The following is a 17654-nucleotide window of genomic DNA, read 5'->3' as shown; positions in this document are numbered from 1 at the left end:
AATGTATTCTTGATTTTATGTACAACTCAAGACTAAATGGAACTTGACCTGCTCATTATGTCTGGAGAGTCCTGCACAGCGAGGAAGGTCTTTACAAAACAGTTAAAAATAGGAATTCATAGAATTACAGGGTTTTTGTTCACTGTAAATTGGCTTTCTAAAGCCTCTACCTTCACTATATGGCCTTCATGAGATTTAGCTGAGCTGCACAAATAATACATCTTACCAACCATGCCATTTCTCCCACCCCCCCACACACCCATGGCTCCATGGCTTCATCTTCCCTATTCATTTCTATCTCTCTCTATTTTGCTCACATTCAATTCTGCTCCATCCAAGCACAATGAAACTCTGCATTCTTTCACCTTGCACCTGTTTATTCTAGTCTTTTCCTCCTCTTTTCCATCCTTTCCTCGTGCAGTTGGGTATGTGTGTGTGCACGTGAGTGTGCATGTGTGTGCATGTGTGCATGTGTTTTTCTTTGCTAGGGATGACTAGGAGGAATCTGAGAGCAGCAGGGGAGTTCTCTAGTTACCCATCAGCTTTGAAACCACAGTGTCTGGAAGGCAAAGAGAGAGGGGGAGAAGACAGAAAGTCACAAAGAGAGAGAAAGCAACAAAAAGGGGAAGTGAATGAGAAGAAAAATGAGGATCAGAAAGGAGAGAGATATAATGTTGTGTAGAAAGACAAAGAGCAAAGGAAAGGAGAGAGTGATCTGATGCATTCTGATTAGAGCAGGCAGCCTCTGCAGCATACATCCTTTCCTGAGGTCTGATCTACATCTAGCCGATAGGTCCACTGATGTATGGATTACAGGCTTCCTGTGAATTCATCAAGCTCTCAAGAACCCACCTGGGTGCAGGTGTAGCACACGAAGCAAACTAAGTACTGCGGGTAAGGCGCTAACAAAGAAAACTAGTACAATCCAGTGGGGACCAATTGAGTAAAAAATAATAAGGCTCCACTGTCCGTAGGCTACAATTCAATGATAAAGATGCTCTCCATGAAAACATCTTTAGACTGACATATAGTATACTGTGTTTTTTCATGAAAGCAATTCCAAGTATTACACACAGTAGGGGTGGAAAAAAATTACTCATGACATGTACAGCACATATTCAAAGTGTTGGGAGGCTCAATGAGAGGCTGTTAGTCTGTTTTAAGTCCATGCACTTTCTCCCTCACAGGCACATTCTATTTTATGTGATCAAGTGCACAACTGGGGGCAATAAAAGTATAAAACGCACACATGGCTTTTCAATAAATGTGGTGCATATGGTAGAAACTTAACATATAAGGATATTCTGAGTGCTGTGGATTAACAGCAAATCTGGATTGATCCCAGTCACAGCATCAGACGTCTGACATCAATACAAACGCTGACTTTATGTTAATAGTCATTACTCGCAATGATGCAGAATATATTGAACAAATTTATAGTGTTTCAACAGGTTGCTATAGAATCACAATGCTATTAAGGGATTGTAACTCGGATTAAAATGTGACCGGGTAAAACAAATTAACCTCTCCTGTTTGCAATTAGGAAATTTCATACTGCATTCTCGACAAATAATGTACCCGCTGTTATTTAGCCATTACTGCAATACTACGTGATAATTCAGGGCAAAATCTTCAAAATGGTGCTTGGCAACAGAGCAGTGGGCCATGATGACTGAGCAACAATTACTAGAAAGACAATCCTTTAAAAATCCTGCGATTTCCAGTGCCAGTCCATCTTACAGCACTAAGCTACCATTAACTGACAAAGGATTTGCTGCGTTTGGTGTCGGACTAATGCACTGTACTGCTGTTATCCCTCAACACTGACCTGTACAGTCAATCACTCGGCTATATATACCCTCTTCATCACACCCAAGCTCGCTCACTCGCGCACTGCAGCACAGAGACAGACAGAAAATAAAAAAAATAAAAACCCACACTGTCAAATGACCTCACCAACACGATCTAAAGTAAACTATGACCGTGCATATCTTTTTACTGCATAATCAGCGTGCGCTTAAGAGACAGATCAAAGACTTTTCAAAACAGTACTAAGCCCCGTGTAATTATGAGCGGAAGCTGACGCAGGAGAGAAAGGAAGAGAACCAAACATAAATAGATAAAGCTGGATTACAGTAGAGTTTGGAACTTCCATGACTGTGATGTTGATACTGCCACACTTTGTTTGTTCAAGCAGCATCTGGGACCACGCTGAACTGTGATGATGTAAAACTGCAGCGAATGCAAAGCAGATATTTTTCTGTTGATCAGGTAGACTTGAAGCCAACTTTGTCTTAAATCAGAAAATTCAGTGCTGGCTATATAACACTTCCCTGTGATTTCTATTATGCAGAAATCACAGGAGTGCCACAGCTGGGAAATTGGAGGGCACATACACCACATTACCAAAATTAGAGCCAAAAATTACTCCCATATGCGATTGTTGAACATCCCATTACGAAACTGTGGGCATTAATCTGCTCCTATAACCCCCCTCCACTTTTTTCTGGGAAGGCTTTGCACAATAGGTTGGAACCTGGCTGCAGGGATTTGCTTCCATTCAACCACAAGAGCATTAGTGAGGTCAGTGACCGGTGTTGGGTGATGAGGTCTGGCTCGGTGTTCCAGTTCATCCCAAAGGTGTCGGATTGGGGTTGAGGTCAGGGCTCAGCGCAGGGCCGGTCGAGTTCACACCAAACTTTATTTGTGCACAGGGCATTGTTATCAGGGCATTATCAAGCTGAAAGAGGAAAAGGCCTTCCCCAAACCATTGCCACAAAGTTGCAGTCTAAAATAACACTGTATTCTGTAGCATTAAGATTTCCCTCAATTCGAACTAAGAGGCCAAAAAGCCCCAGACAGGCTATTTATTCTAAGCCGTCAGTCAAACAGTTATAACATACAGTGAGCATGACTTAAGGGAAAACATTTCAACAATGTAAAAGAAGTATAGAGGATAATGGAAAAGCTCATTGAAACACCCTGTTAAACGCTTGAACAAGAAAGGCTGTTTACGCTGTTGTCGCTAATTGACATGTATAGCCATATTTCCCGGGTTTAATCAATTCACCTGTTTCGTGATGCATGTTATATTAATGAATTTTCCCTTCGGTGGAGCAGAAGCGATAAAACAAAATTAGTCAGGCTCAAAGTTACGGTAAACATTCAATCCCCGGTTGGATCAGGACACTAAAATTTCCACCTTTAAAGATTTTACCCCCGGCAACCAAAAGTTCAATTAGGCAACTGCCGATCACAAAACAGCTGAGTCATAGGCAGTTCAAAAATAATGCAAGTAATGGGGACCCCACTTTTAAATTCAAGGTGCGTTGCATTAAATGAGCACGTGCTGAGAATAAGGACCATTTCCATTAAAGAATAATGAATTACATTACTGTAGTAACCCGGACTCGTCCTTGCGAGCGCTTGAGGGCTTCAAAGATGGCCGAATTAGCAGGGAAACTCTTCCCAAGAACCAGCCACGCTCAACAGATTCTCATCGTGGACAGAAAGCACTTGCGTCCCTAGAAATAACCCAAATAATAACCCATAGTGCCGGCATGACAGCTGTGTGAGCTGTGCTGCTAAAACAAGGTCAGATGTGAACATGTCTGATGTGTTTTGCCATGCGCACATGACCTTGTGAGGTCTGTTTTTTGTCTGTCCTACTGGGTAGAAAATAATGGGTCAGTTCACTTCAATTACTTGCCCTGAATTGAAAAAAAAAAAAAGGATCAGGGCCACCCTAAAAAGGGGCAGTTGTCACAGCCTTGCGTGATGAGTCATGCTGTTTATGCAAGAGGCCAGGGGTGGTGTTCCAGCCGGAGGTTGAGATGCGAGTACTGCTACGGTTGCCCGGGCCTGAACCCAATGGGTAACAAATCAGATATGTGGAGCCTGGGACACACCATTCAGCCTGCAGTGCTGGCATGTCAAATGGGATCAAATTTAAATCAGGACATGATACAATACCATGAAAAATGTATGCATTGTGGAGCCTGAGTGCGGAGAAGTCAGAGTTAAAATATAATGAGAAAACACAGTTGCTGTTTGTGCTGACAAACTACATTCATGTCTCGATATCTGATGCTTTGGAACAGGGTGGCATCTTGAATTGTAATCAGATATAATTTTGCACAAATTGAATATAATGTTTAAGTTGGGCCCCTACTGCAAGGGATGGAGGGTCATGTCTTGTTCAAAATGTCATCCTTTGAACAAACATGGAGAGGACACTGAGAGTGATGGACCACGAGAGCCACAGCCAAGCTGGTGAATAGATAATAGTCTTGGAACAAACATCGCAGAGTCAGACAGAAGATGGAAAAAAGACAAAAAAAAAAAAAAATCATCAGCCTTTCTTGAACTGAAATGCTTCAAACGCTGCACAGTCAGGGTAATAATTGGAAAATGAATGTATTATACGGTGCTATATGCAGCCCTGATTCATCCACTTTACATCACTGTACGTCCCCCTGCTTTCACAGCTCACTCCACCAAATGGCAAAGAGGTCAGGGGTCATTTAGTTATTATATGCATGTAATACAAGGTGGAAATCTTTATGGTGACACAGTTCCTTTGTGTTTCCACTGATAACTAATAACTGCCTTTTTTTTTTTCAAACTCCCCTGTCTTTTCTGTTTGCATAACTGCACCCGCTGGGGCTGATTCTTTCTTGAGAACTTGTCTATATGTTGTATTTTGTCCACTAATCATGTAATGAGGGGTGGGACAAGACAAAAACAAGTATCGAGATTTTTCTGTGAATACTGTGTTATGTGTAACTAATTCCTGTGCCGTGTTGTAGAAGTGTCTGTGCTCCGATACAAGAGCACCTTTCTTAATGTCCTCCGAGTTGAGCTTTTAGACAGTTTCCACAAAAACTGCATTGCACTGCACTCCCTGGTCATCTGGTCACAACGGTATTTACCTGTCTATTCAATCAAACAAATATCTGCCTGCACAGCAGAAAGCTGCCGTCTCCAACCTGTCTACATGGGCATACTGTGCTGCTCTCAGACAGTCTTTTCAGCGACATTAGTTGAAAATGACTGGACGCTTTCAGGGGCAGGACTGTCACTCTGCAACACTGCGGTGTTAAGAGTTTGACAGTCCTTTGTCTTTAATGGCTTTTTTAAGTTTCAGACAAGAGTTTCTTCTGTGAAGAAAAAAAAAAGAAGAACTTCTAAAAACTTCTGCTTACTCTGTTCAAAGACGACAGGATCTTTACAGATAGAGTCACGACGCCCATGAGATATTTGGTATCTGGCAACAAGCAAAGATATTATTCACAGCAAAACGGTCTTGATTTCTCATGCAAGTGTGGGGTTAGAGCAGCTCTCCCAATTCTGGAGAACATACACAACTATGTACACAAGAATTTCGTAATCTTGGGAATGCTTTTACTGGCAATATTAAATCTTTTATTCATATATTCATGCTAAGAAAATGTTACTTTGTCCTTACTAGGCAGATTGCCAGGGTATCTTTTGCAGAAAAATGGCTGAACGATTAAGCCAACAGTTAAAATTGCTGTATTTACAAATGATACTGTGCTTTTAAGATGGGTTATTAATGTCTGCAAAGAGACTTATGTTAGATCTTAGATCAGATGGACAAAGACAGGCGGCTGTCTCTGTCCTACCAGAGCCAGAGACGCAGCATGATACAATTTAATAATCCAGTGCCAGGGTGATAATGTGATTGAGAAGAGAGTGAGACAAAACGTCCATTGTATAGCTCCCAGGTAAGTAAACAGACAGGTTTGAAATAGGAAGTCAGTCCCTGTTGACAGAGAGCAGTCATGGCAGATAAGCTGAGACGGATAATTGTCCTATCTGATTCAGCATCTATATGAGCGTGTGGAGTGTTCGCTTATTGTAAATCAGCAGGCAGCGGGAGAATTATATTTCTGTCAAGGCCTCAGAGGCAAACTGCAGAGTCGTGATGCTGCTGCCGTACCTGTGGTAGTTGGGGGAAAGATAATTCATTATCTCTGCTTAGGATGTTTCTCCTCAGGGGGGTTGTTTTACAGTTCTCTGACAAAAGTTTGCCTGTTTGCAGGTATCATGCCCCATCTTTTTTCCCCGTGCATTTTCTCTCATCTTCATTTATCTTAGAAAATGGCAAATGAACAGACGGCGTAGTCACATATGCTGAGGGACAGCAAATGAGCCCCCAAATAGGCAAAATTCTTATTTTTGCTTAATTACTAACTGAGAGGGAAAGGTCAGAGAGTGAAGAGTAATGCTGAACCTAACTATCCATGGAAATAAACTGCAGACCTAAGGCATAGTCTTCAGTATAACGAGGTGTTTTGAGTGTGTAAGAATGTGTATGATTGTATGTGTAGCAACTGATAGCCACTACAAAAGCTCTTATATACAAAATGAAAAACACATACTTAGAAAGCGAGAGAAAAGGAGGAGGAACTGGTGGTGAAGGATGTTTCAACTGGCAGTGATGAATGAATAAAAAATGATGCTGAAATTGGGACTTATTGGTGTCACTGAGATGATGATTAGATGCATCATGGAAATCTGCTGAGATTATTTTTAGGACACGCTAAAACCGGAACCCTTTGCAGTTTTTCAGTAAATAAACAGAACGGATTGGTAAGAAAATAAAAACACCCCAGCAAAATGTGATAAAAAAAGGAAATAAACAGGATTCTTTTTCCCAGGGTAAATATACTGTTCATATTGAAACTTAGACTTGCATGACACAAATAAATTCAATGCCAAACTGAATTATTCCTGTTATACTTAATTATCCAGGGAAGTGACTTAAAACTTAAAAAAAAGAATCTGCTCCTTTAAAATGTGTATTTGCTCTGCCTGTTGGCATGCATAATGACAGGTTCCTGATGAAAGCACTTTTTTAATAATATTCATTAAATAATTGCTCAAGTTCCTCCCTTCCCCCTAAGCTAAGAGAGCATGTGTGTTCTGTTGAGTGGGTCTTTGTCTAAGCATTCATTACCAATGATTAACACCGCATCTTTCTCCATGCTTCTCAGGAAACATGGTGAGCAAGGAGGGTGGCAAATGCATGCTCACCAACTCAGAGTCTGACTCGGAGGCAGCGCCCTTGCCCTCCACCTCGCTGGCGCTGGAGGTGAAGTATTCCCTGGAAGCCAGACGACAGGTGAGGAAGAGAAACAAGGCCCTGCAAGTGCGTTTCAAGGATATCTGCGAGGCACAGAACGAGCAAAGGGAGGCAGAGTTGCAGGCAGCGGGGAAAGGTGGCAAGCCGATCTCATACAAAGTGGCGTACCGCAAGTACATGACTGTCCCTGCACGCAGATCCATCCCTAATGTGACAAGGAGCACAGGCGTGCAGACGTCCCCTGACCTGAAGAAACGCTATCAGACCTTTCCCTTTGACCGCAAAAAAGGCCACACTTTTAAAGACGTAACGGCCGTGGAAACTTATAAAGGTCAGAATAACGGTTTTGTCATGGAGGTGAAGCAGTCCAAGCCTGCTGAGCAGGGTTTAGATGAGGAGGAGGAGGAGGGAGCCTGCGGGGGGAGTGGAGTCCGGAGGACCAGGGCTCTGCTCCATACTAATGAGTGCATTGCCACAGTGGAGCAGCACACTGCACCTGATGGCCTGTGCTCTGACGCTCTGCTGCTCAGTTGCTCTGCAGACACAGACTGCCTTGCAGACACATCGAGGGGAAGTGGAGCCGGAGCACAGGCAGAGTACCAGCTCTGCAGTGTCCCGTCCAAAGCCAGGACAGGATTACAACACAGGGAGGCCGTTACAGACCGCTCGGCCAAGAGGCAGCTGCTCAATCTGGAAGAGGGCTCGTCCCGGACCCTGCCGGACAGGGCCTCCAAGGTTACGGGCCCCATCGCCTGGAACTCCCTTACACAGGTGGAGTGCCTGGACAGTCCATCTGTGCGGAGCAAGCGGAAGAAAGGCCTGCAGCTCAACGGGCTGCAGAGTGAGACGCTACCACGTTCCAGTGGAGGCTGTACAACACAGGCACAGTGCCACACAGGACAGTTATCTGCTCGGCCTCTACGGGGCATGGAGGAGCCTCTGTCAACCTGTAGAGATGGGGAGGCTGGTGGGGCGCCGCCCGACCAAACACAGGAGGCCTGTAAGCAAATAGTGCCTATGAATCAGGACAAGGATGTTAAAGCACAGCTCCAGGCCATGGAAAATCTCATCAGCTCCAGCCAGGAGACCATCAAGGTGCTGCTGGGGGTCATCCAGGAATTGGAGAAGGGGGAGGCCCACAGAGAGGGGTAAGACATCTCAAGTCTTTTATAGCCTGTGTTTTATAATAGGGATGTAACAATCCCACCTGTTCGCTACTAAATATTCCAATACTTCAACCTTTTCCCCAAATTTAAAATCTACACAGCTTACTGCATGACACTCTCATGGAACACCACTGTACCAGATCCAGTAACTTGGATCGCTGCCTTCCAACTTTACACTGGTATCACCAAGAGTAAATTGGCAAAAAAAAAAAAAAAAAAAAGAGAAATGTCACTGGCTCTACTAATTATAACTGAGAAAAGGGCCTGGTGTTTACAGGGTTAAGCCAAGGGAACATCAGAGACACAGAACGCATTCACGATACAGCGTTAACAGGAAAAGCACCCTCTTGATGTGTCACATTATTTCTAGATCTTCGGGACAAGCTTGTAAGTGTGACAGCTGCTCAGCAGAGCCTTGACTGAACCACCCAAAGAGTGTCAAAAAAAAAAAGAAAAAAAAAAAGATCACAGTGGTGTGTAGCTGGGATGATGTGGCTTTCACCTGGATGTACCACGCAGTGCTATTACAGCACAATGTCCTTTTATGATGATTTCCCCTTTCAGATATGGCAGAGCTGCTGGAGAGAACGTATTTAGACAAATCACCACACTCGATTTGGGTCAAGAAGACCCGCGTACGAGACAAGGCCGCTGTGAATGCAATCACGAAGACTGGGATGTGTCAGACATGTTTTTGCTAATTTGGATTGAAACTAATTTAGCCACTGAATGCATTAGCATTAGCATGTGTAGTGTAGTATGTGTGTAAGATCTTGCAGAATTAATATAAGGATATTCAAATGTTTCAATATGGGAACTTAATTACTTTTGATGCTGAAAAATGAATATCATTCTCAAATTACTGAGTGACACTTTCTTTTATTGATTAAGGAAAATACTAAACAAGACAACAATTGGTCTTATCCAGCTGCATGCTGTAATGTTTATCTAGTAAGTCCAAGGTCTTTGAAAAAGCCATGGCCTGTGAAAAAGCCATTTACTGTCCAATGGATACTGAGTATATACAAAAGGGCTGCAGATAGCATCAAGCCAGCTGAAATAGAGGATTGTCTTTCCAAAGGGATGAAGCAAACAAAATGGCCAATTTGTCGAGTGAATTGCTGGGCCTCGCCACTCAGATCCCTATCTGTTCTGACCAGCGCTGTGGCAAGGTACGGAGTGAGAAAATCCTTATAATCAACATCATAGCGAGCTAGTTCAAACCCTGTGAGAATTACACACACATACGCGCACGCACACACCCGCTCAGACAGCTGTCAAGCTTATAAGAAAAAGCACACACAAGAACAAATTCTTCAAAGTGTATGAAAACAACTCTCAATATCAACCTGACAGAACGACAGGTTGAAACTCCCATTCAACAAGGATTGAGGAAGGAACAAATCTTACAACAGTCTGAGTTTACACCACCTAAAAAGAAAGAAGAAGAAGAAGAAAAAAAAAGCCAATTATCCTCTTTCAATCTTGCACAAGGCAGACTTATTGTCCTTATCGACAAACTCATAAAAGTGTTTTGGGAGTGAAAAAGTAAGCGGACATGTGGTGCAGCATGGGAGGCCACAGCGCCATGTGTTGCAAAGCACATCTGGCTTATCAGATGTGTCTAAAGTAGCAGGCAAGGGAGGGGAGGAGAGAAGAGGAGAGGAGAGGAGAGGAAAATCAGTGACTGCTCTTTAATGGTGCCATCTGGTCACATACATTAAGAAACAATCACAATGTGTTTCCATACATTAATTACAGACGCCTACATTTAGTTAAAAGTCAGTGAGCAGTGTAAGCCCCTTGTAATCCATCTAAGCCCAACTGAACCTCCACTTCTGTACATGAACACCGTCCTCTCTACATGTTTCCAATTCCCAAAGTTGGATTTTCGAGTGAGCCAAGCAGAAATTCTAATGCTGCTTTAGTCACACTACATTAGCTTCATACTCCCCTTACATAAATGTCACTGACACAACAAATAGGAGTGCCCACAGGCTATAGGTGAATTGTGAGTGCAATTACATCTGATATATAACTGCTTATGTTCTATGACATTCATTTTTCATGGAAGGAAATGCAATGCTACATGCATTTATCACCACGCATGTGTTCATGACATGCTGCTCAGACACAAATTGAAATTCCCTGAGTAATGTGCTGAGACTGGGAAAAAACATAATCCTGCCGCACATAAAAAACACACACACGAACTTTAGAAAGAAAGAGAAAGAAAAAATAAAAGAGTGTAATATTCCATTTATCTCTGCTGAACTGAAATTAAAAACACTCAAGATCAAAAAGTCATTTCAAGTAGAGACTCTCCATAGTAATGATCCTTAAATTTCACTTTTATTTCTCCACTGTTCCCCTGATTGCAGTGACATCAGGAGGAAAACAACAAGTCTGTGGAATGGAAAAAGTGGGAGAGAGAGAAGGAGGATGGAGATGGTCCCTGAAATATTTTTTACCACTGAATAATAAGATTTAAACAAAACCTCACAAAGCTTTCGCAAATTCAGCCACTGAGGACAAACCATCACACGATAGGTCAATTCATCTGAAATTAAGCCAGAATCCAACAATGAACTAATGTAAACTGCTAAATCAGAATTCTCGGCTCTTGATTTCAGTTTTCACTTCAGTTTCTCACTGAAGTGTTCTGTCGTATTTATACTTGACTTCTGCTCGTCACCCTATGATACCGACTCACTGTAGCTGCTGATCTGACATGAATACGAAGCGCTGCTCAGAGGGTGAATTATAACCTCTTAAAACATAAACACAATGATGGCCGAAGCTATTGTCATATGACAATCACCATGTCTGGCAGAAGAGAGATAGCAGACAGTCTCTAGATACAAAGACTTGTACCTTTGACTTTTTATAAAATATCAAGACAGTTTCGAACATAGTTACTCAAAGTAACTTTTTTTAACTTTTTTTTTTTTTCACTAATGATAGTTTCATGCCCCTCTGATAACTGGAGGTACCGCAAATGTAAAATACTGCACATCGTCTACGCAGAAAATGAGCGGGCATCCAGACCACAAAACAACTTCCTGTTTTCTGCTCGACAACAGAGACAGTTATAGAAGAAAACGTCTATAGAAATCAAGCATGTGAAAGAAAGTGAGGGAGTGCGTCAAGAAGGGTGAGGCTATATCTCATTTGGTTATCATATTATTAGAAGTTTCCAGATTATATGAGAAGCCCTTAGCTCTCTTTCCCTGGAAGAAAAAGGAGTTTAGAGCACAGTGACTTACTCAATGTCCCATCACAACGCGCATGCACACGCACAGATGCACACACACACACACCCTTGAACTACAGCCCTGCCCTGGGCATACAACACAGTGTGAAGGGTGCAATGCAGCTCTTGACTAAACCATTGGTTGCATCCAACGGCACAGAGCTCGGGAATAATTCTGCTGTATCATCAGCCACTGTTGGCAGGCCAGATCCAATTAATCACACTCATGGGGGACTTGTTGCTAGTCTGTCTATTAACACTGTGTATGTGTGCATGTTTTTATGCCTTTGGACTCCCACCCACTCAGTGACCTTTGGGAGAGCTCACCTAGTAGCACAAAGGTGGGAGGGTGTAAAAATATACTGTTAATGGCACTTTTGGCTTCGCTCCCCCCAGGGAGGCCTTGCCGAAATTAGCTCTGCTCTCTTATTTTCTCTTATCAACTCAGTGTGACAGACGGGTGGGGAGGGACCAGAGGTGGGGGAAGAAAGATCTAGACAGCATGGGGGCGAGATATATAGAGAATAAGGATGAGCTCTTCAAAGGATGTGATCCAGTTGCCCGTGGACCCGCTTATCGATCGACTCATCCGGGTGGAAAGTGGCTTTGTGGTTTTGTGGCTTTGACCTTCCCCGCTGCACTGTCACCCCCTCTCCAAGGGCAAGCCCCTTAATGGCAATTAACCCGAGCTGCAATCTTCCAAGTAAATTTCTTCATATCATTGCACTCATCCTCGTCTTAGATTCTGCCCATTACTTCACTCTGCTACAGCCTTAAATAACAATATTGATATTAGCACATCTAATATACCTGTCAGAGCATATAGCCCAGAAAGGAGCAGATAAGGAGCAGAAATTTATGATAGGTTTAATTTTTATTGGTGCTGCACCTTATGGGCAGTGTGACAAGAGTCCCTGAGAGAGATTTGAAAAATGTCTCTGCTCCTGCAAAGACGAAACTAAATGTGAAAGTTAACACATTAACCTCAAAGCGAAGAATCAAGTTGGTTTTCATAACCATGTTCATTTTGAGAAACCTCGATTTATGACAGTGATAGTTTGTGAGAGAGGGTAAGTTCACACAGGAAAGGAAAACAAATGAACCAAAAAACATTTTCTCACTTAGCTCGAGTGGTATCTAGCCGCCGTGATTTCTGCCACATATGTAAAATTCAACAGTAACATCTCTCTGCTGAAACAGAGCCCACATTACTGTGGATAACACTGGGAACAGTTTTTCAGTGTTTACCCAGAGAAACCACAACATTGTTTCTGGAAAGTCAAGTTGCTGTTCATTCTTTTTAATGTAGTATTTCATTGCTGTGGGCACCATAATTGAAAATGCATTGACCACCGTTATAATGGGGTGAAGGCAGATATCTCAAAAACAGATCAAAATCTGGGCAAATAAAACTTACTAATAATACTCTAGACATTGGAAAAGTGATCATGTTATGACAAAGTCAATGAGCAAATTCTTGGTAAATGCTGTCAACAAATTAAAAACTTCTTTAATAGGAGGATGGGGATGGGTGTATTTGGTAGCTACTATGTGTGTCTCCATATAACCAACTGACTGTGAAGGAGAGAAGCTGATGAAAGATGCTACCTGGATAAGTAACAGCTACTAAAGGCCCGACATCTGCACCGGGTTTACAAGACTGTTTTCTGTTGATGCAGCAGTGCAGGTCATAACTATAAAACCCAACCAACAAAGCATTTCCATCTTGTCCGTGTCATCGGTTAAGTGAGTCCACAGTGTGTCCACTGTAATATGTCATAAATTACAAGGAGAAACACTTTAGTGTCAATCAATATGCACATTCCCACATGCTAATCCAATAAGAAAGCCATTGAGCCTTTGAAGCATATAACCTAATGGATCCATTCATGACCATCACCTGCTCTTTAGCTGCCCCTTGAGGAATAGAGATCTATAATGGGAACTTGGTTCATGCCAATATTTTATCTCAGTGACAACCAATGATTGAACAATATCAGGACACACGCAATGTAATATAAAAGGATATTGATTGGTCTGAATGTGAATTCAGTGAATCGATATCACAATGAAATTAAGACGGGCTGACTGTGTAAAGCCAAGTGGCTGCTGTCCTAAACAAAACTGTCAAATTTTATCTCCTCAGAGGACACATTTAATCTCCAAATGATTCTGTTTTTTTTCCCTCTAGGCAATAAATGGTTAGAATAAATGTTCATACTGGAGATAACTCTAACTGTATGCTTTGCAATGCTGTCCTCTACAGAACAGATTCATCAATGGCTGGATTTGTCCTGTATTTCTCTCATATCAACTGGGAAAAAATAATTAAAGACTAACTGTTGGTGTTTTGACTTAAAGTCAACTTAATGATTAGTTCAAAAAATTTATCAATAACTGCTTTGATAATAAATCAATCATTAGTCAATTTTCAAGCAAAAATGGCAAATCTTCTCTGGGTCGAGGTTTTGCTGCATCTTTCAGTTTTATATCATTGAAGTTGAACGTCTTTGTGTTTGGCATTTCTCTCGCATTTCAATAATCAATAATGAAAATAATCCTTATATGCACCCTAACTTTTTTTTTTCTCATGAGAACATCCGTAGAGTAATTGTTGTAAATTTAACAATCCTGAATCAACTCCCTGATGAAAACTACCTTTCACTGCTGCCCTGTAGCACTTTGCCTTATCTGACCTCCAATCAGTCAACCACAGCTAATGGCCGACACAGCGCCCTTTCTGCCCTGGCTGCCGGACACGGGCCACTCATGGAGGGCAGCGTGACTCCTCATCACCCTCATTTACTTCGGTCCTACTAACGAGGGATGACAAACAAGATGAGAAAGGAAGGTGTGAGGGAGCAGCTTAACAAGTCCTATAATTACTCATTCACGACTCTTATCTCCCCCGCAGACTCTCCTATCGAACCGGACAGGACACGGCCAACTGTGACACATGCCGGAACAGCGCATGCATTATTTACAGGTTAGTGGCCATTACTCTTCAAAGACACGATGATCCAAATGTGCTCTGTTCTTTCTCCTTGAGGGGGGAAAAAAAAAAAAAAAAAAGGGCAGGTGGAAAAGGGTGGAGGGTAAGGGGGCAGGGGATGCAAGACTAACGTGGATGCTGTTAATGAGCACTTGGGGACATGTGACATTTACACATCACACTCTCTTCTGAATCTATACATCTTTGTCCGACTCTCCTATTGTCACTTCACACCCCTTTCTTAACTGAAGGCGGCTTAGCAGGTGTAGCGTGAGCCAGACACAGAGACAAAAGGGCACATGCTTGAGAAGTAAGGGGGATGCATAGCTGTGGAGTGAGTGAGAACAGGGCAGCGAAAGGTGACATTAATTACCGTCCAGACATCATGAAATATTATCACTGTGTGCTGTTGCCAAGCCAACTGAGCCTCTACTATATTTTCAAATTCAGTTCAATTTATTTGACAGCCAGCACAGACTTGAGTCCAGAGTCATTAGTCTACCAGGGTACATAGTTGTCTCCTTATCAAGGATGTGTGTGTAAATATTTTGCTGCCTGGTCTTCTGTGTGTGAATGTGTTTGTGTATGTGACACAAATAGTCGATCAAAATTAACTGGCATCACTCCTGAAAATGATTTGGTTTCATTAGCTTATCAAACAAAATGAATCGGTTATCTTAAAGTCTCACCATTTTAGTTTAGCTTGTTTGATGGGAATCTTTTACTTTTTGGTGATTAATTAAGTATTGGACAAATTAAAAATGAGGCCTTATGATGATTCTGGATAAAAGTCAGAATATCATCAAAGTCATTAGAATTTATCCTTGAATATCTGAAGCAAATTTCAAAGCAATCCATCCAATAGCCATCGCTCTGAACAAATGTGTCCCTCACAGAGGAACTAGAAGAAAGTCATTAGCATGTGTCCTCAGGTAACCATGAATGTCTGTACAAAGTTTCTTGGCAAACCATCCAGTAGTTGTTGATAGTCTGGACTTAAATGGTGACCTAACTGACGCCATGCCGATTTATAAACAGATGGTTTAATCGTTTAACAAAAATAGCCATTAGTTACAGCCCTAATGTGAAACAGTGTGGGGTCAGTTTAAAGTTTGGAGTCAGTGGCTCTGACCTATGACAGAGCCTCGCAGGTCCCGACACCTCTGTCAGACTTCCTCTTTGAAACACAGTGACGCTGACAGTCTGAAAGCCCCAGGAGCGCTCTTTGCTCACAGCTAGAACTGCATGTCGCAGCCCTGAATGTGCAAATGTGTATGTGTGTTTTCTACCGTTTCTCTGTTTTTTGCCCAGAAAAAAAGTTTGACTTCAACAGTCAAATTAGAACAGGAGGGAGGAAAAAAAGATGAGAAAGAACAGAGATTTAAAGGGTAGATGGGTGAGAGACGATCAATAAAACTGTTTTTAGTGGACACTGCTGTTCCACTCAGTCGGCATTCCGCCTCTGAAGAGACATTTAAATCATTTTCTATCTGCTGCTCTCAATAACTGATAGGCCTTTGGACAAACTTCAATAGGCTCCTGAAAATGAAGGAGCGGGGCACAGCTCCTGCTCCCTCTGATGTTTGAGCTGAGGAAGGTGCATCTTGTCGTAGAGGTGGAGTATGTTTAAATCGCGGCAGGTCCACCGCGCATAGCCTCAGGCTGAACAACAGGAAAGGTGGATTTTACAACGATTCAATGTCAGCGGGATGAAGTGAGATGAGCTGGATGATTGCATGTGATGTGAAGGACAATGGAAGGGCATAAATAGCTAAGAGGCAATAGGTTAGACACAGGGTTAAAGGATGGATGAAGTAGGACAAACTGCTGAGATGGGACCTCGTCCAGTATTATAAATTAGTCAGGAGCAGTGTTTAATGCTAACTCTGTGTGATTTGGACCCGGGGAAGAGAAGGCCCTGCTCCCTCTGGCCTACCTATCGTCCATCTACACTCTGCCTGCCTGAGTAAAAACCAACCGTGCTTACCCTACTGTGCAAGCCTCTGCAGACTCCAGAGACATTCACTAACCATCTCTCCAGATCTGTGAGCAGCAGCTACAGCGTGATAACACATTTAAATCTTAAAAATATGAGCAATTCCATTCTCTTTCTCTCAAGATATTCTTGGCAGTTCAGAGTGTACCTATACTGATCACTGGCGTGTAGGGAAAGGTGTTTCATTTATATAGCTCCATGACCTGAAATCCCAATGAGGGGTTTAAAATATGCAAAATGCAGGCTGCAATAAAAGCTATGATTAAGTGTGCCCATTTGAATATGAGCCAATTATAAGGATGTGTCAGCAAGTGGTCCAACATATCTGTCTTATCTACATTTTTCTAACCTGAAAATCCCCATGGAGAAACTGACAAAGTCACCGACAAAGTCATTTCAGACTTGTCCCCATGACTTGGTCTGCGCTGATCGTGCACACACATGCACGACAGCTGTCTTCAAACAGGCACTATATTAACATCAAAACTCCACATTCGGCTTCCCTAGATCTGCCACAATCGATTGAAACGCTTCATCTGCAGGAGGAAGAGCAGAAAAACAGAAACTCAATACAAAATAAAACGCTAATTTTTGACAAACCTTACCAGCACCTGGCAGGGTTTCAACTTGATAAAGGGCAGAAATTTTCTAAGTGAGATGTTTGAAATCTGTTAAATTGACCTGAGTTCTCCTTTAAGAGACTCACTTGGCATGGTAAATTGTGTTGATTGGACACAGAATCAAATATAGCAGTTGTATTCACACAGGCAGGAGGATTAAATGGCAATCTAATTACTTAGATCTCCATGAAAACAACCTCTCTGGAGGTGGAGGAACACAGGATAGGAAGCAGAACCATGCAGGAACACACAGTGTACGTGGGGAGAATAGCTGTCTATAATACCTATTAGGATTTTTTTTTTTTTTTTCCCTGAGCGTGTTGGTGTCTTTGTGCCAGGGCCAAACCCCTAACTCTTGTGTTTATGATGAAGCTGGTCTCGTGGCCGGACTGGACATATGGGTCCATAAATCATTTTAACGTGGCCCGGTAAGGAGCCAGCCATGCACTCTTCAGCATAATCAATTTGTCCAAGAGTATATGGCATCATCTCAGAGCCCATCCTTAGCATAACAACAGC

General features: G+C 42.4%; 2 protein-coding genes across 3 annotated transcripts in view; one reads left to right on the top strand and one right to left on the bottom strand.

Moving 5' to 3' along the window:
- The window catches only part of dock1 (dedicator of cytokinesis 1), a 180521-nt gene that overhangs the window by 76494 nt on the left and 86373 nt on the right, over window positions 1–17654 (bottom strand). The gene's annotated exons all lie outside the window — the stretch shown is intronic.
- LOC130162728 (inhibitory synaptic factor 2A) overlaps window positions 1–17654 on the top strand; it is a 30874-nt gene that overhangs the window by 3405 nt on the left and 9815 nt on the right. Inside the window, exons 2-3 of the mRNA XM_056366515.1 lie at window positions 7020–8256; window positions 14442–14513. Of these exons, the coding sequence (XP_056222490.1) occupies window positions 7025–8256; window positions 14442–14513 (1304 nt within the window). The 5' untranslated portion in view covers window positions 7020–7024. The remainder of the gene's footprint in view (window positions 1–7019; window positions 8257–14441; window positions 14514–17654) is intronic.

The sequence above is a fragment of the Seriola aureovittata genome, chromosome 21, assembly GCF_021018895.1.
Source record: "Seriola aureovittata isolate HTS-2021-v1 ecotype China chromosome 21, ASM2101889v1, whole genome shotgun sequence".
Classification (NCBI taxonomy): domain Eukaryota; kingdom Metazoa; phylum Chordata; class Actinopteri; order Carangiformes; family Carangidae; genus Seriola; species Seriola aureovittata.
The sequence above is the reverse complement of the archived record's forward strand: the minus strand, read 5'-3'. Positions and strand labels throughout refer to the sequence as shown.